Consider the following 19,160-nt stretch of genomic DNA (forward strand, 5'->3'; position numbering starts at 1 on the left):
TTTTGCTTACAGAGAAAGATTGTTTACTCACTGGCCTTTCTTCCTCGCTTTTTTCCAAGTACTATGTAAGTGGAGAACACTCCTTCAAGAGCATGTAAAATATGCCCCACCCTGTGTTTTGTGAATGTTGTCATCGTGCACAGGTATTGAGTAATACCCAGGAAAAGTCATGCTATGATGCTTCCACATCACCTATTAGGAACAATCAGGAACACGAAAGAGCAAATGAGTGCTCTCTGGACAGAGTTAACTTGCATGAATGAAGACACAGAGGCAGGGGAAGTGGAAGCATTAGAGGCTGAGGCACAAGACCAATTCAAATCTTAAACTTCTTTCTTTTGGTTTCAGTGATGAGACATCTAGGAAAGAAATTGAGAAGTAAAGTGAAGATAACTGGTCCTGTGATCTTTATTTTACCAAATAACGATCTTTTCTCTGAAGCTTTTTCCATGGCTTCAGTTCAAAGGCAATTTGACCTTTGTTTTTCAATGTGAATTTATGTAGAATGCTGAGATAAATTTTGCTTACTTTAGGCATTTAAATGAATTATTACTATCTTAAATGTTTATTATTTTAATGTTTATTTATTTATTTTGAGAGAGAGAAAGAGAGTGCGTGTACGAGTGGGTGAGGGGCAGAGAGAGGGAGACAGAGAATCCCAAACATCCCATCCCGCATCCCCCATCCCAGATGGGGCTTGAAGTTACCAACTGTGGGATCACAACTTGAGCAAAAACTAAGAGTTGGAGGCTTAACCAATGGTGGAGCCACCCAGGTGCCCAGCATTTAAATTAATTATTATAGTGAAAGCAATCTGATCACTTTTGAAGGCCCAGTTTTGTTTACTGAAAGTCCTTGAAGTAGTTCTGTTGATTGAGAGTCCTTGAAGTAGTGACTTATGTCTGGAATGAAAAGCAGAAAATGATTTACCTAACTGTTTACTCTTTATCTTAAATGACTCTACTTCATAGCCGGACTATGGCTAAGCTCTGTAAAAGTTTGAGTCCTTAATAGTACATTGGAATTGGAGTTGAAGTTGGGGAACAATTGTGCTTTCTAATATTTCCTTTTTTAACCTCAGCTTTGTTGATAACTTTAGGAAACAAAGCAGCTCTGAGTTTCCTACGTCTGTCATATTAAGTTTTTAAAATATAATTATTGAATAAGTTCCAACACATGTCAAAGATATATATCTATATCTATATACAGTAAAACCTTGGATTATGAGTAACTTGTTCTGAGAGTGTTCCACAAGACAAACAAACATTTCTAATAAATTTTAACTTGGTAAACGAATGATGTCTTGGAAAGCCTGGGTGGCTCAGTCGGTTAAGCGTCCAACTTCAAGCTCAGGTCATGATCTCATGGTTCATGGGTTCGAGCCCCGCATTGGGCTCTCTGCTGACAGCTAGCTCAGAGCCTGGAGCCTGTCTTTGGATTTTGTATCTCCCCCTCTCTCTCTGACTCTCCCCCGCTTGTGCTCTCTCTCTGACTCTCAAAAATAAATAAAAAACATTTAAAAAAATTTTTTAAAAAAAGACAAAAATGAATGATGTCTTGCAATATGAGTACTATGTGAGAGAGAATTTTTCTTTGCCAATTTGGCTGGGTGTCCACTCTAGGATCATCTATTGTGGCAGTCTGGTTAAGAGTTAAGGAAATCAAATGATATAAAAATGGCCTATAACCCTATTCTTGCCACCAAGAATAGCATTGCCTCTCTTCCTTTTTTCTTTTAATTTTTCTTTTGAAATAACTGTAGATTAATAGGACATTGCAAGACATGTACAGGGAGGCACCATGCAACCTTCATACCACCTCCTCTAATGTTGTTATCTTACGTAATTCTAGTCAAATATCAAAATCAGGAAATTTACCTTGGCACAATCTACAGACCTTATTCAGCTTTCACCATTTATACATGTGTGAGTGTGTTTGCATAGTTCTATGCAATTATGGCACATATGTAGTTTTGTGTAACTGCCACCTCAATCAAGTTGCAAAAATATTCAATCAGCACAAGTCTCCCTCATGCTACCCTTTTATAACTATTAACTACCCTGCAATTTCTAATCTGGTAACCACAGATCTGTTCTTTTTTCTTATAGTTTTGTTATTTCCAGAATGTTATAGAGAGAGAATCATAGAACAGGTAACTTGTAAGACTGGCTTTTTTCCCCCATTCACAAAACTCCTTTGAGTTCCATCCAAGTTGTTTGATGTATCAATATTTGTATTTGTTTTGCTGCATAGTACTCCGTGATATGGATATACCACAGTTTGCTCCAGTTTGTTTAACCATTTACCTTTTAAAAGATATTTGAATTATTTTGCTTGGAGCTATTATGAATAAAGTTGCTGTGAACCTCCATGTAGAGATTTTTGCATGAATATAGGTTATTTTTCTGGGATAAATGCCCAAGAGCACAACTGCTGGATTGTATAATAAGGTATAATAATGATCCTTCAAAGATTTCCATGTGCCAGTTCCTAGAACCTGTGAATATGTCACTTTACATGACACAAGGGACTTTTTATATGTGAAAAAAAATTGTGGATCTTGAGGAAGGGAGATTTTCCTGGGTTATCTTCATGGACCCAAAGTGATAAAAAGGGTTCTTATGGGAGGGAGGCAAGAGTATCAGAGTCAGAGAGATTAAAAGATGCTACCCTACTGGCTTTGAAGGTAGAGAAAGGGACCATGAGCCAAGTAATGTGTGTGATTTCTAGAAGCTAGCAAAGGTGAGAGACAGATTCTGTCCTAGAGTTTCCAGAAGAAACACAGCCCTGCTGACACCTTGATTTTAACTCATACAATCTATTTCTTACTTCTGACTGCCAGAACTGTAGATAATAAATTTGTGTTGTTTTAATCCAGAAAGTTCGTGGTAATTTGTCATAGCATCAATAGAAAACTAATATACATGGTAAGAGAATTTTTAGTTTTAGAAGAAACTGGCAAATTATTTTTCCAGAGTGGATATCTTGCCTTCTAAGATCTTACTCTTTCTTCAAGGATCAACACATATTCTACTTCTTTCATGAAGCCTATCCTTATTCACTTATTGAATATTTTGTGATGTCTTTTAAGTATCAGACGCTGTTCTAAGAATAGTGAATGTTGCAAACCAGGTCGTTATTTTCTTGGACATGAAATTCTAGTGAGGGGACACAGATAATAAGTAAACATACAAATCAAAGTAATAGAAAGAAATGCCAGAAAGAATATGAACGAGCTTTAGTAGTTGCTTTAGTTTAGGTGGTTGGAGAAGGGCTTTCTAAGAGGGCACATTTGAGCCAAGATTTGAGTGTTAAGAAAGATCCAGCCACGTGGAAATCTGAAAAAGAAACAGTCTAAACAGGGGCAACAGCTTGAGAACCCCTGATGGAGGTGAGCTAATCAGAAGAAAGTTGTGGTGGGAGCACAGTGAACAAGGGTAGGAAATTATGGTAGATGAGATTGGGTAGTTAGGCAGGGGACTGAATACTGAGACTTTCTAGCGTAGAATTAAGAGTTTGGATTTGTCCATTGTGTAATAGGAAGCCACTGGAAGATTTCAAACAGGAGAGGAACATGATCTGATGTATGTTTGAAAATTGCCAGTCTCATTGCTGTAAGGAGAATGGTTTGGAATGAGGCAAAGAATAAAAGAAGGAAAACCAATTGAGAGATAATTGCATCAACTAGTTTGGCAGTATTGGAGTTAGAAAAAGAGCGACAGGTGTAGGATCTGTTTGTGGGTTAGAGTCAACAAGATTGCTGAATTGGCTATGGGCATGAAAGAAAGAGGGGTTTTTGCTTGAGAAGAAGGAGATTGTGGTATACTTAACTTTGGATGATTATTATTTTGGGTATGTGGTGCAAAGAGGGCAGAGGTTGTAAAATAAGCTATTGAACTTATGTATTTGAGTGGATACGTTGTCATTGACAACTGGAGATTGATTCTGCAGACATAAAATTTGGGAGTGATAATTAATGTCTCAATTTATGATTGTGTATGGGATTAACCTGGAAAAGGGCAGATAAAGAGGGGGATCAGGGGATCAAGGCATTTCAATTAATACAACGGAGGATGAAGAGAATTCTTTTAAAAAAAAATCTGAGTAATTGGGGCGCCTGGGTGGCTTAGTCGGTTAAGCGTCCGACTTTCGCTTAGGTCATGATTTCCNCTGTGAAACCAAGGGACAAAAATCTTTCACTAAGGAAACTATAGGCATTGTGCTGAATGCTACTAAGAAGTCAGATTAGCAGATTGGGAGGATGGCTGAAACGAAGTTGGGCCAGCAAAGTACAATGGAGGGAGAGTAGACAGAGAATGAAGGAGCAAATATAATGATGGGCAATGGAATCTTAACTAGATGCCTATGGAAGGAAATTAGATAAATGGGATAATGGATCAGTAGGCTCAATGAAGCTAGACAGTTATATGTTAAAGTGTGAGTACTAAAATAGGTGAGCTAGAAGGTAAATCAAGGAAGATGCTTGAAACCAAGATTTTGGAAATGGTATAACAATTTAGATAAGATCAAGGCATGTGTAATTATAGGAAATGGTGGAAGAAGGTATCACAGGAATGAGGAAGGCCAAAGAAGAGAAAAGTCAGGCAGGATGTTAAGCAGGTGGTCCATGTGGATATCGATATTACCAAAACATCAAGATTAGGAGTACAACAGAAGTCCATCAGCCAGGTATTAATGATTTGCCCAGCTGACTACAACATCCCCTCTTTGAACTTCCTTTTAATTTTGTACCTCCGTAGCAATTTTATCTTCTTTTTGCTTTCTGTGTACTTGGTTTTTTCCCTTCTTCTAGATTAGGCAATGAAAACAAGTGTGTTGCTGTCTCCTATAATAGCACACAGCACACATTTTCCAACTCAGTGTTGCAGTGAATAAGAATAATAAATAGTGACCCTGGGAAGTCTGTCTCTGAGGGCAGAACCATTTCATTAACGAGTCTAGTTTAGAATAGATAGGAGAATGCAAGACAATGGTTTAAGCACGGCGCTTTAGAGAAACCATAGGTCTTATGACAAAGATGTATGGAAACAGTCAAAATTTATTGTAGAAGAGATTTTTCCATTCTTAAATAGTATAAAAATAAACAGTCATTTGTTTCAACAGTTACATTTGACATTAAGTTAATTTAAATACACATTTGTCTTAGGCACCAAAGCCTTTGTATATTATATTCCAAATCCTTAGGTTTGGTCAGCAGGTTGATGTTAATAAAAGTTTTTTTTAATCAGTGAAGTTACCAGTTTTTCATACAAGCCCCTCTAATATTGACTATTTCTTTATTAACTATAATTTTTTAAACATAGACTCTTAAAAAATCCCCTGAGTTATTCCTTTAATAAAATTTCATTTTCTCTACCTAAAAGACATGCTTTTTCAATTATTTACAAAGATTGATGGTATCTGTAATCAGTGCTTGATTTAAAAATATTAAAACTCACAGTGCTTTGCACACGTCTCCTCAATAAGTTATAGCTGAATGAATTAATGAAGGATCCACAGGTCCTTCAAAAATGTATAAAAGGTCAGTATTGTGGCACATCCAGGCTAATGAGACACAGTGTTGTCTGTGGGCTGGTGTATGGGTAAACCTTCCATATTTCAATATACCAGAGTTGAGTTGCTGAAAATTTATTCGGAAATTTTATCTGGTAATTTTTCTTGTAGTTTACATTATAATTCAGAGAGTTAATCTCAAAGAAGATATACTGATTCTCACATAATGCAAAAAAATCAATGATTGCAGCCTAATCCTAGTTTACTATAACATCCTAACAAAACATAAATAATAATCCTCAATAAATTAAGTAGTATACAGTACCAGCAAATGTCAGCTGACAATGAGATGTGGAAAAGAAGAAACATGTTCTTCCTGAGAACTATTCAGGAATTGTTTGGTTTTGTTTTTCAAGAAGAAAGGACATTCATTAGAACAGAAATACATTTTCTTCTATCAAGAACCCCCCGCAATTCTCTGTAATGTGTTCAAAGCCTATATGTAAGTCTACAAAGAGGCTTCTTCCATTACACGTAGTTAAAATTAATTATAAATAAAATTCTCTGCTTTTCACTTAAGTGTATGCCCTTTTGTAGAGGCCTTTTTTAAGGGCTGTTTTTTTTCTCTCTTTCATTTTTCTTAAGAGGAGCTAAGTTACTAGTAGTCCTGAGTTGAGGTTTTCCTGAAAACTTGCAAAAGTTCAGATACGAACATGGAGACAGAGGAAAAAAGATAAAAAAGAAAATAGAGTCCACAGAAAGATGAACTCAGATCTTAAAACCGAGAAAATGAAATAGAAGGAGTAAACTGACCAGAAGAGAGTCTCTCCCAGTATAATAGCAACAGAAGGAGGAAAAGAAACAGGTACAGGTAGTTGTTTCTCATGCATCATGGAGGATACACTGGGAAAAAAAAAAAAAAAACTTGCAGCACATTTTGCCATCTTGGACCAGCATTTAAAAGTCCAAACAGCTTTGTTTTTGTTCTTATTATAAATAATATAAACTGAAATTCAAGTAAAAGGATGTCAAACTCATTGCCCACCGGTTTATAAAAAAGAATGAAAATTGTTTTCCTCTTTGACCTGAAGGAATGACATCTTTAAAGCAGTGACATGAAAATCTTCACAAGTACGACCCCTTTCTCCTTAACAGAAGATATTAAGTAACATAAGGAGTTTAACATAAATATTAAATAATTAATTTAAAAGAAATAGTCCACATAAATAAATAAATAGGATTAGTAGCCTTCTATAGTTCAGTTGAACGTTCTTTTAGCAGTACTGTGGGATTGATCTCATCCAGTCCAGAGTGCGAAGAGCTTGCATTAATGGTGACTGTTTTGGTGAGCTGTGGATCTTGAACACTGAATGCAGTAAAAGGACAGCCCTTCACGTTATTGCAGATGAGAGACTGAATTGAGGCAGTGTTGATGATTTTAAAGCCTACTTCTCCACCAAAAGTGCTAGGCTTCCAGTAGTCAGGCGAACATATAGGATTACCCATAAGTCCTTTCAAGGAGAATGGTGCTCCCATTTCTACCATGGTCTCACCAAAGATGGCATCCGGGCGAGGCTTTTCTACCAGAAGGGCAGGATACAGCTCCATGGCATCAATATCACCATAAAGTGCTTCTAACCCCGCAGCCATTTCCTTCTCCCCTGTGAAGGTGACAGAGACAGATATACAACCAATGTAAAACTTTATCCCCCAAAAATGTTTTAATCCTATGCTCAATCCGCTTTCAACTTCTCTGTTGTTTCCATTTGACCTTTGATTCTTTTAAGAAGTTTCTTACCTGTAAGTTCTTCAAATGACGTATAGGGCTTCAGCCGAAAGCGTTTGCGGTACTCATTAAGAGACTGGTATTTCATCTGTCTGCTCTGGTCAATTGAGGCCTTTGCTACTTGTTGCACTGCAGCTGGAACATTCCTACCACCAGCAACCTATGGAAAATGAATTAAATTGTAGAACAAAATTTTAAGGCATACTTATGGTGATTTGTTTTAAACATCCATTCCTTGGGTACAAAGTGATAAGACTGATGTTCCCAGCTGAGACCTAAACTATCCAAGTTAGAAATATTTATTTCTAGGAGTGCCTGGTGGCTCAGTGGGTTGAGCATCTGGCTCTGGCTCAGGTCATGATCTCACAGTTCATGAGTTCAAGCCCCACATCAGGCTCTGTGCTGACAGGTCAGACGTTGGAGCCTGCTTTGGATTCTTATACTCTGTGTTTCTCTTTCTCAAAAATAAATAAACATTAAGAAACTGGTAAGAAATATTTCTTTCTATGATCTATAGATTGTATAATTACAATTATAGAAAGTTTTTGAAAATATTTTTCAGGTATGACTCCCAATTTCTATTTGATAGCGGTAGACTACAAGTTCAGACTTTTCAAAAAAAAAAAAAGGTAGACTTTTCAAGAAAAGAATTGACTAACAAAATAATTACTCTTTCAGTGAGTTTCATAAAAGTCATTTCAAGGGCATAAATTCTAGTTACTGACTAATCCTTCATTTCGTTTTTTAATAATAAGGCTTACCCTGCCAGCAATTTGCCTGCTGAATGATTCCACGAACTGGGTCAGCCCATGTTCCAGTAATATAGAGTTGTTGTAGATAAACTGCTGGAAATTGTACTCCTGGTCATCTATTTGCAAGGTGTCAGGCAGAAGAGGATGCCAGTGGTAGAGTGTGTTAAACTCAGCAGCAATACGGTTTTGGTACTGAAATTGCTGGTTGAAAAGCAGCTCTGGGTCAAACTTCAGTTTGAAGTGATAGCCACTCAAGTGCTGTACATAGTCTTCAATCACAATCTTAATGGTTTCTCCTATTTACACAAAATAAAAAATTTAGAGCGTTAATTCTCTGATTACCAACTTTCAAACAGTGGAAATGCAATTTTGTTAATCCACTAATTCCTTCACTTTTTTCCTTTATACCATCAAAACAAAAAGTATTTCTATTACCAATCATGCTCAAGGATTGAAGTCATATGGAGCATGTGATTTTATATTCCCTACGTTCTTCCAGAACTACATACCAGAAGTAACTAGTTTTCTCTGGGGAAGAGGATTTTATTTAAATTCATTTCTCTTCTTGTTTACCTATCAGTATTAGCCGGCTCGTCTGGAACAACCGCTCATCATCCCATTCTGGATGCTCCTGTTTAAGCACATCACACACTCTGTTGTGTTCCCGTAGCCAGATTGTGGCGTACATCATCAGACCAGGCACCAGACCGAAGACCTCCTGGCCCACAGCAAACCGCAGGTGTTCAGGAACATGAGGTGGGTAGATCATCTCGACCTGAGTATCTTTGACTGTGGGAGGATATACCTCTCCATCGATTATCTAAAAACACAGTAATAAAAATGTTAAACTTTCATCAGTAGAGATTTTTAAATACAGGTAAGTGGTGACTCATCAATAATTCTTAATACTCAAATGGAACAAACCTGGTATTTCATTTTTCCGTCCTTGAAAAGGCGCAGTTTATGCTGTCTATCCAAAGTTTCACCATAAATATGATTTAAGTCCACCTGGAAGGTTATGGAAAATTTTTAATTTGTTGCTTTTGAAGTTCTACAAAGTGTCTATAATATATCATTAAATAGTTTGATAAAACACCTATTTGTCTCACAGCCACAAAATACTAACTTGTTTATCCACTGACACTACAAACCTACAGAGGTCTCTTGTGCTTAAAGGTATTTAGTATCTCAAGTGGAGTTTATAAATATATAATACACCACTATAACTATATGGTATTTCTTTTAATAAGCATCAGAAAATGTATTACTGATATAAAATTCTTACTGATAAACTGAAACTGTGTCATTGAATTTGAAGGGACAATAATACTGCAAAAATCTCATAATATGTAAAGCAGCATAGTCAGGGTACTAATAAAAGTTTGAAGAGACTACTTTTTACAGTGCTAATATTTTAAACTAAAAATATAAGAGCCAAATTACAAATAATAACATCTGTATGCATATACGTGTGTGTGCATGTGTGTCTTTTTCGTAAGCCAGTGAATTAAAATGGAAATCCCACTAAGGTTTTTATAGACAGGGCATTTTTTAAAAAGAGGCCTTTAATATTAGCACTCAGTATGATTTTTTTCTATAATTCCAATTTAATTCTGTCTTACCCCATGGCCCAGTCCTTTGGTGAAAGCTGGTCCTCGCTTATGATCTGTCTTGAAAAATTGATGGGTGAAGTGTTGGGCAAAGAATGCAAACATCATATTTGTGCCCTGGGGGTCAGGAATGAACTTTCTTCTTAGAAGAAATTTTTCCACGATCTCTTTTGAATCAGGAAGCTCTTTCTTGCCTGAAAATCCGAGAGAAAGAGAAGATAAGAATGATCTACATGATCAAGGAAGCAGATAGTAAATGGGAACCTGAAGGCGACATACAACTGGGAGAATTATAATGTAAATGGAAGTTCTAAGACAGAGACGAACACCTTCTTATTGAATGATGTTATCTATTTGAACTAGTATTTTAACTAGTTTTAATTCAGCATTAATGAAAGAATTTGAAAACATGAAGATGTTATACCAAAATGCCCACCTTCATGGAAAAGTTTACAGAGAGTCATACTCTCAAAAACAAAACAAAACAAAATAAAAAAGACTCCAAAGATATCCATAAGAAAGCAAAAAAAAGTGCTTTTATTAACAAATTAATGACAATTCAGAGTCGAATTTTTGTAGGTAGCAATTTAGTCCCTATTGCAATGAATACCTCTGTACCTCGCCATACTCACCTTTCACACCCATGGGTGTTGGGCAGTCATCGGCCACAGGGGGAAGAGCTCTGGTATAATAGGAGAGATTGGAAAAGGCTTCCCAGCTTTTATAGCCATAGTGCACATTGTAAGTTGGCGGGCTCTCAATCAAATGTGACCTGGCTGAAATTTTCAAGAAAAAAAAAATTGTTTTAATTTTTCCCATACACAAGACACACCAATGTTCATTTTTACTGTAACATGGGCAAAACGGCACCAAAGACTGAATTTAGTTCCAACAAAGATAACCTATTGTATAATAGTCACACTTTAAAGTCTAACTGCTGCTGTACTAAAGAAATCCGAAAGAATGATTCATTACAATGCATCTCTGGGGTGCGTGGGTGGCTCAGGCAGTTAAGCTTCCGACTTTGGCTCAGGTCATGACCTCCCAGTTTGTGAGTTTGAGCCCCATGTCTGGCTCTATGCTGACATCTTGCAGCCTGGAGCCTGCTTTGGATTCTGTGTCTGCCTCTCTCTCTCTATCCCTTCCCAGCTCATGCTCTCTCTCTCTCTCAAAAATAAACATTAAAAAAATAATAAAATGCATCTTTAATAAAGTATATATACTTTACACAAAACATGAGCTAGCCATCTTGAGTTTTGAAATAATCAGCTACTTACTGCTTAAGAGAGGCCTATCAAGGAATGTCTGGGCAGGACACCCACTTTAGAAATAAAGTTATTTTCTTGCTGACCCCAAATCCAAATTAACCATTTATTTTAATGGATGCCACGCTGTGGCCCATGGACATTTAGTAAACAACTGGACCACACTTGCTTCACAAATTGGCAAGACTAGTGAATTTAGAAGAGGTGTACAGGATTGTACGTAGAATTTGAAGTGAGACAGAACTTTATAAGCCAGATGAGACTGAAAATGTCAATATTTTTGGCCATTAAGATAGAAGGAAAACTAAAGTCATTTTATAACAAGATTGAAAATATATTTCAGGATTAGGTTTAATAACTTAAAGTTTTATAAAGTGCATTTTTCTTTGACGAAGCTAAAAACCTTAGAAAGGGACTTGTACTTACATGTCAACACATATTTCATAATTGTATTTTGCAGGAAGGGAATGTTATTGACAATGTTCCAGACTCCCTTGAAGTGGGTAAGTATGTAGTGCACTGTATTTGGAGTGGGTTTCAAGAATAATTTTATTCTCGTCAGAAGTTCAGCTGCAAAAAAGGAGAGAACAGGACCCATTATAAGGCGCTAGTCTGTAAAGTGATAACTGGATATATTCCCAGCCCCAATGAGGGCACCCAAGGGCAAACTTACGTGTTGAACAATTTTCGCCATAGAATCCCGTTCGGGTACAGTCACACTTATACTGGTCAAATCCTATGCTCAGACAGACACCTTGGTTTTGGCATGGGTTGGAACAGCAAGGATTTGCTATAATAAAAGTAAGGACAGTATATAAGTCATTCTTCAGTTTCTTAACCTTGACTTAAACATTTAGTTGTTTTACATACTGTGGGTCAACTTTACATTAATAAATTCAAGAAACATACAGGTAGTCATGGGAAAACAATGTTTTTAACCTGTCACATACAATGATCATAATGAAAATACCAACTCCCTTTTCTATATAAGGGTAATAATATTCAACAATATTCAACCACATTAGTCATGTTGCTAAGCTTTTTCTTAGTAACATTTTAGATGTTGAACACATTTAAGGAGCTCAAAAACATAGCACTTTCAAAACTAAAGTGGACATATCTAGTGTATTAATCAAAATTTAGGGTAAATTTCAATGTAAAAACATCTTGTTTTTAAAATACTGACTCCTATTCCCTAATAGTAGGCACCGCACACAAGCATTTCACATATATTGATCGTCCCTATCGTACCATAATAACAATCTGCAAATTAGAATCACTATTCCTCTTTAGCAAGATGAGAAAAGTGACACCCACACCGGTTAAGTAACTGCCTCATGATGATCAGAGCTGATGGAAAAGGTGGGATATATACCCAGTTCTTTCGGACTCCAACGGTCCAACCTCTTCACCAAGTCAAACACCGTCTCCATTCCGGCACTGTTCACAGTACCGGGAGGACCCGGGCGGCCGGAGCCGAACCTCGTCCGGGGTTACGGAACCGAGGAGTCCCCGGTGCGGGGCGCCAGGTACTCACCTGCACCGCAGAGCGTCAGGGCGGCGCAGAGCAGCAGGGCGCGGGCAAGCATCTCGGCGGCGGGCGGAGCGCGGGCTGGCGGAGGCGTTGCCGTACTTGGGCTCCCGGCGGCGGAGCTGGAGGTGGCGCTGTGCGAAGTTTGCGAGCGTATCCTGAAGCTCGCTGCAAGTCGTTTGACAACTGGAAGCTAACGGAGAGAACCTTCCTTTTATGCGTGAAAACTAAGCCCACGTGACGGCGGCGTGACTGTTTCTTTCCGCCTTTTTTTTGACCCCCCTCCACACTCCCCCTGTCTACTTAATTGCGTAAGACCCGAGTGGGGGCAGGAGTTTTACCCACGCAAATGAGAAAATCGGAAACCTGGGAAGCTGCCTTCGGCTTCCCCAAGGCGGGTGCAAAGCGAATGGCCCCCCTCCCTGCTCCGATCTCATGGTTCACCTCCCCCAGCTCCGGAGTGCAATTTGCGCCAGATTCCCTTCCTCCCAGTCTTTGACCCGGAGCTTTCCGGACCCGGTGCCTTGACGGATCCCCTTAGAGGGAGGGGGGACACTCGGCTTCCTCTCCCGGAATCCGAGCGGCTGGAGGTCCCGGAGCGCAGGGAATCCCCCTGCGCTGCCGCCCCGGTGTCTCATCCTCAGGTCTTTGCGGGGCCGGAGGAGTCACAGTCTGGACAGACTGGGCCAAGAAAGGCTGACATGTTTTACACGTCATGTATTTCAAACATGTCACGATTTTAGTGACGACCCTTAACCTGGTGTATATGCAGCAATACGTACTTATATACATCATTTTTTTTAATTTGGCCGGATAAAATATAATAGCTATAGTCAGTATACATATCTGTAACTTCTCTTTAAATTAAGCTGTTCTTAACATAAATGTTCTCCACACCACCACCCCTTCCTTGCTTCTTGGAGAGAGAAAAGAAAATGTTAATTCCTCTCCACAATACTGCTTCTAAGCAGTTATCATGTAAATAGTCCATCCGAGCTTGAGCGATCACCGCAATAACGTTTCCTCTCCGATGAAAAGAGGAAGGCAAGGGGCCCAGGGTCTGCGGGGATACTAAACGCCCGAAATATCTGCCTTAAAGCGTTTCTTTCTCGGCTCCGCGGTTCACGTTGCTTACCAGACCTTCACAGGAGACACACATAAGAGGAACAAGATCCTTAAAATTTGCTTTTGTGTCTTTTCTGCCCACTTTTCCAAGATGATGATGTGGCAATGGATCAAAGTACAACACTGCATTTATTTTTCAGTTGTCTGGGCTTATTAATACAAATTTTGTATTCTCATTTTGGTACATGGTTTGATGAGGAATTGAGTGGAAAGGATAGAAAAGATGGATGATTTTGACAATTTTGAATTTCATTGTCCTTTGTTTTTATTTAATATTTTTTGGTGGTATGAGGGTGAAATCCAAGCAAGAAGGAAGGAAAGGAGGGAGGTGTGTGTGTGTGAGAGAGAGAGAGCAGCGAAGTGGAGAATAAAAATTTCAATTAAGCCATACATTCTTAGCACTAATGGAAAAAACAACATAAAACCTGAAATAAGTCTACACTAGAGACCTCAATTTGTAGAAGTTTTGAAGAAAAAAAAAAAGACTGCCTTGGAATTTTTTTTCTCACCATTTGCTTAATGTACACAGTATCTTGTTTTACATGAGACACAAATGACTAAAATTCCATCTCATCCAGGAAGCTTTTCCCCTCCTCTAGTCATATTTAATCATTCCATTTGTGACACTCCCACTTAATGTACTAGGTCTTCTGTGAAATTTTAACTAAGAGCATAATTTTTAAAAATAATTCCACTTTAAATAAGTAGGTTGTATCTACTCAAATTTTAAACTGATATTTAGGACCACTAATTGGAGTTAATTTAGGTTTCACGTAAGAATCCATACCCTGGCTCTGTGGGTGTATTGAAATTTTACATTGTAATCCTGAATTCATGTTGAAGTCCTCCTCATCTTTATCCTCCGTATCAGATCTTATTGAATACCTACTGTGTGTTATTTCTTGTACAGAAAGACTGAATTCAAAGATAAGGAGAAGACTGTGTACAGAATAATCACATTTAGACAATCTGGAATGTAAAGAAATTGGAATCTATCTTGTAGTGGAAATTCAAGTGAAAAACTCCATTTGGTTAAACTATTTGGTTTAACCCGTGAGTTGGATGACATGGTAGAGTGGAGAAATTTCCATGTACCTATGTAGTCAGAAAAGTTCAGAGAAAGTGACACATTAAGGCTGGGCACAATTTATTTATTTAAAAAATTTTTTTAATGTTTATTTATTTTTGAGAGCAAGAGAGACAGAGGATGAGTGAAGGAGAGGCAGAGAGCGAGGGAGACACAGGATCCAAAGCAGGCTTCAGGCTCTGAGCCCGATGCAGGGCTCGAACTCACGAATCCATGAGATTGTGACCTGAGCCAAAGCCAAACACCTAACTGACTGAGCCACCAGGCGCCCCAAGGATAGGCACATTTTAGAGATGAAGTCCAAATATGAGCTTGAGGACAAACCATTATGATGATATAATTTATTAAATAATTTTGACAAGTATGAGAAAATGAAACGGAATGGATAGTACATTTTGGGATGCTGGTCATGAGGGGTTGTTAAGTGTCCCGAACTAAGTCCAGATGGCTACACATATTTTATGTGGAAAAGTACTATGATTAGTGTGCCATGATGTATCACACCATAAAAAATAAGGTTTTGATTATGCAAAATCATATCTATCACCTTTGTATGTATATCTAGTGTTTCTGTGTATACGTTAGACATATATATATAACTTTCTTAGTCCCTAAAATGTGTTGGGGAATTGTCTGTATGAAGGAAAATAAGAAAGCATATTAAAAATCTTCCAGAGAATTCTGTTGAGTTTTACTGCCCCCTTCTGCTGCTTCAATTTTTATCAACTTCTTTTTCTTTATGATACTGTGAAAATTGCTAGGTAGATTTTGTGTCTGCTGTTACGATGTTCATAAAAGTCTACATGTGCAGTGCTCATTTTAGATCTAACTCCTGAATATACTGAAAAAGAAGGAAATATTTGTTCATTGAAGTGATTGATAAGTGAAAAAGAATGAAATATTTGTTCATTGAAGTGATAAGTGAGTTAAAGGTAAATGAAAAATGAAGCTCTTAATACCCCAAATTCCAAATGAGCTAACATTTTTGACAGAGACATTTCTTATCGTTGAGTAGGGTTCCACCACTCAGACATGCAAGAATGCTTGGATCCCACTCTCCCAGGAAAGGAGCTTCTTTCGTTTTCCTCTCTTCTACCTTAGTTGATTTAGTGATTCATTCAGAGGGAGTGGAGATTGCCCCATGTCTTTTCACTCATGGCATGCTGGCTAGAAGAGTTTTGCCATCTTGCATCAGAGTTATTCTTTTTTTTTTTTTAATTTTTAAGTTTATTTGTTCACTTTGAGAGAGAGAGAACACGCGTGGGCACGCGTTTGGTGGCACACAAGTCGGGGAGGGGCAGAGAGAGAGAGGGAGAGAGAATCCCAAAAGGCTCTGCACTGTTAACGCAAAGCCCATTGTGGGGCTTCAACTCATGAACTGTGAGATAATGAGCTGAGCTGAAGTCTAACACTTAACTNGCACGCGTGGGCACGCGTTTGCTGGCACACAAGTGGGGGAGGGGCAGAGAGAGAGGGAGAGAGAATCCCAAAAGGCTCTGCACTGTTAATGCAAAGCCCATTGTGGGGCTTCAACTCATGAACTGTGAGATAATGAGCTGAGCTGAAGTCTAACACTTAACTGACTGAGCCACCCAGGCACCCCTCATCAGGGGTATTCTTAAGAGATTTTTTAGCAAAGTTATGCCACAGAGTATATGGAAATGCTACTTACAAAAGGCCTCTAGTTTATCTCTTCAGTAAATCCTGGTTATGTACCCATTCCTGGCTATATAAGATAGACGTTTCAAGGTTATAAAGAAGATTTTTTAATTAAAAAAAATTCTTGTCATATAAACCAATGAAGAAATACCAAAAAGTATCCATTTCTGAGTTTTATAAAAAGTTGACTTCCTTTCTTTTGTCAAATAACTCAAGTCTCTGATAGATTTTTCTTTTTCTTCATTGTTCATGGTTGCATGTCATAACTACTCAGACGAGCCAAGGTAGACTGAACACAGTCCTTCTGTTAGAGTTAGGAATCTCAAAAGGGAATAAGGAAGTGCAGTAGACTGTGAGCAGGGTGAATGGGGTGTGCATGGTGAGAATATACTCACCAATTAGATATCAGGCTTAGGACTGGAACAGTTTTTGTTCCAGCATGTAAGCAGCTTGAAAGTTGCTACTTCATCCTAACAACAGATAAAAACCTGACCAAACGGAAAGTTCAATATTCTTATTAGATCCTGTCTCAAAATTTGAGAGACAGGCCGTCCAAGAAAGCACACCTTAGCAGAGCCGAAGCCCGTAAGCAGAAACCTCCATGGAAACCAGTACCTTAATTGGAAAACTCAAAGAGTCATTGACAAATTCTGGATGCTCCATGTGGATAAGTCTGAGACTTAATAACTCCAGGAGAAGGGGCCCATGCTTTTGTGAGTTTCACTTCCTGAAGGTCTACCAGGTTCTCACAATGAATAGCAGAAGAAAAAAGAAAAAAACAAAAAACAAACAAACAAAACAAACACCCCTTGACAGCCCTTGAGAGATTGACAGGGAAAGGGGGAAAGTGACCAATTTGAAATATGCCAGAGCATTCTGTTCTTCTCAATAAGGCCTGCATTCAGGAGAAACTATTTTATGAGAGCTTAAACTATTGGAATTTTATCAGAGTGAACTAACCTAGGGGGAAAAGAAATACCCAACTCCCAGACCCCTCTTCCACCTGTAACAGGAAGTTACACAACTCCAGCCCCTGTAGCCATCTGTCCCATGTAAGGTGTGGGACTGAGGGACTGAAAGTCACTATGGCATTCACAGTTCAAGAGCATAGGCTCACTAAAAGGCAGCGCCCTAATCATAAGACTATAGAACCCTTCTCCTCACTGTACACCTCACCAACACATTACTAAGGTCCTATATACCAGAGTTCTTTTTACCCGGTACACCCTTCCAGCCTTCAACAAAAAATTATGAGGCATACTGAAAGGCTAAAAACACAGTTTGAGGAGACAGAACAAGCATTTGAACCAGACTCAGATATAACAGAGATGTTGGAAATATCAGACTATTAACTTGAACAACCATGATGAATATGCTAAAGTTGCTAGTAAAAAAAAAATAGACAATATGCAGAGATAGACAATGTAAGCAGAGAGGTCAAAATTCTAAGAAAGAATCAAAAAAAAATAAAGAAATACTAGAGATTAAAAACACTGCAACAGAAATGAAGAATGTCTTTGATGGGCTTATTGGTAGACTGGACATGGCTGAGGAAAGAATCTCTGAGCTTGAGGATATGTCATAGAAGTTTTCAAAACTAAAAAGCAGAGAGAAAGAAACAGAAGCAATTCTGAAGCAATATTAACTGAAGTTTTCCCCAAATTAATGTCAGACACCGAGCCCCAGATCCAGGAAACTCAGAGAACACCAAGTAGGAAAGTGCCAATAAAACTACACCTAAGCATATCATATTCAAACTGCAGAAAATAAAAGAGAAAAAAATCTTGAAAGAAGCTAGAGGAAAAACTACCATAGTTTAGAGGAACAAAGATAAGAATTGCTTTCTACTTCTCCTCAGAAACCATGTAAGCAAGAAGAGAGTGAAGTAAAATATTTAAAGTGTTGAAACAAGCAAACAGAAAATCACCAACCTAGAACTCTGTACCCTGGAAAATTATCCCATAAAAGTGATGAAGAAAAGGGCTCCTGAGTTGCTCAGTTAGTTAAGCATCTGACTGGGCTCAGGTCATGATCTCATGGCTCATGGGTTTAGGCCTCACATCGGACTCTCTGCTGTCAGGGAGCACAGAACCTTATTCTTCTTATTCTTAACTGATCTAACCAATAATAGTTTGTGCAAAATAATAACAAAAATGTATTTGAAGATTACAGCTTATGTATAAGTGAAATAAATGACAGCAGTGATACAAGGGATGAAAGGGAGAAATTAGGAATGTTTTGTTATCATAAAGCACTTGTACTACCTATGATGGTATACTGTTCCTTGAAAATGGAGTTGGGGGGTGGCTGGGTGGCTCAGTCAGTTAAGCATCCAACCTCAGCTCGGGTCATGATCTCATAATTCGTCAGTTCGAGCCCCGCATTGGGCTCTATGCAGACAATATGAGGCTTGCTTGGGATTCTCTCTTTCTCCCTCTCTCTCTGCTCCCCTCCCCACACTTGCACTTTCTGTTTCTCAAAAATAAATAAATAAACTTAAAAAAAGAAAATGGAGTAGGATTCATTGTAAATGTATATGGCAGATTCTAGGGCAACCACTAAATTTTTTTAAAGTGTATAACTGTTAAGAAGAAGAAATAGAATCCTATAAAATTCTCAAAACACAATTAGAAAAAAGGGTGAAAGACAAATATAGGAACATAAAACAAAAGGCAACAAATAGAAAACAGTAACAAATATGGTACATATTAATCCAGCTACATCAATAATTACTTTAAACAACAAAGATAGCGATTATCAGGATGGATTGTATCATTTTTACAAAACCCACCTTGGGGCACCTGAGTGGCTCAGTCGGTTGGGCTTCTGAC

At 38.2% G+C, this 19,160-nt stretch overlaps 1 protein-coding gene across 1 annotated transcript; it reads right to left on the reverse strand.

Moving 5' to 3' along the window:
- Window positions 1-5,041: 5,041 nt before the first annotated feature.
- On the reverse strand, window positions 5,042-12,630 carry PTGS2 (prostaglandin-endoperoxide synthase 2). Its single transcript, XM_077763285.1, has 10 exons — window positions 12,465-12,630; window positions 11,601-11,717; window positions 11,354-11,497; window positions 10,295-10,438; window positions 9,675-9,856; window positions 8,977-9,060; window positions 8,626-8,872; window positions 8,062-8,348; window positions 7,313-7,460; window positions 5,042-7,175 (listed from the first exon to the last, which is right to left on the reverse strand). Exons 1-10 carry the CDS (start codon window positions 12,514-12,516, stop codon window positions 6,766-6,768), a joined length of 1,815 nt encoding a protein of 604 aa, XP_077619411.1. The 5' UTR covers window positions 12,517-12,630; the 3' UTR covers window positions 5,042-6,765.
- Between the last annotated feature and the right edge of the window lie 6,530 nt (window positions 12,631-19,160).

This window comes from Crocuta crocuta, unplaced genomic scaffold, assembly GCF_008692635.1.
Source record: "Crocuta crocuta isolate KB4526 unplaced genomic scaffold, BGI_CrCroc_1.0 scaffold3, whole genome shotgun sequence".
Taxonomy (NCBI): Eukaryota; Metazoa; Chordata; class Mammalia; order Carnivora; family Hyaenidae; genus Crocuta; species Crocuta crocuta.

Coding starts and splice junctions, on each gene's coding strand:
- PTGS2 (XM_077763285.1), bottom strand. CDS start 12,516: ATGCTTGCCCGCGCCCTGCTGCTCTGCGCCGCCCTGACGCTCTGCGGT. Junction 11,498..11,600: donor TGGCGAAAATTGTTCAACAC/GTAAGTTTGCCC, acceptor CCTTTTTTGCAG/CTGAACTTCTGACGAGAATA. Junction 9,061..9,674: donor CCAAAGGACTGGGCCATGGG/GTAAGACAGAAT, acceptor ATAACCTTCCAG/GTGGACTTAAATCATATTTA.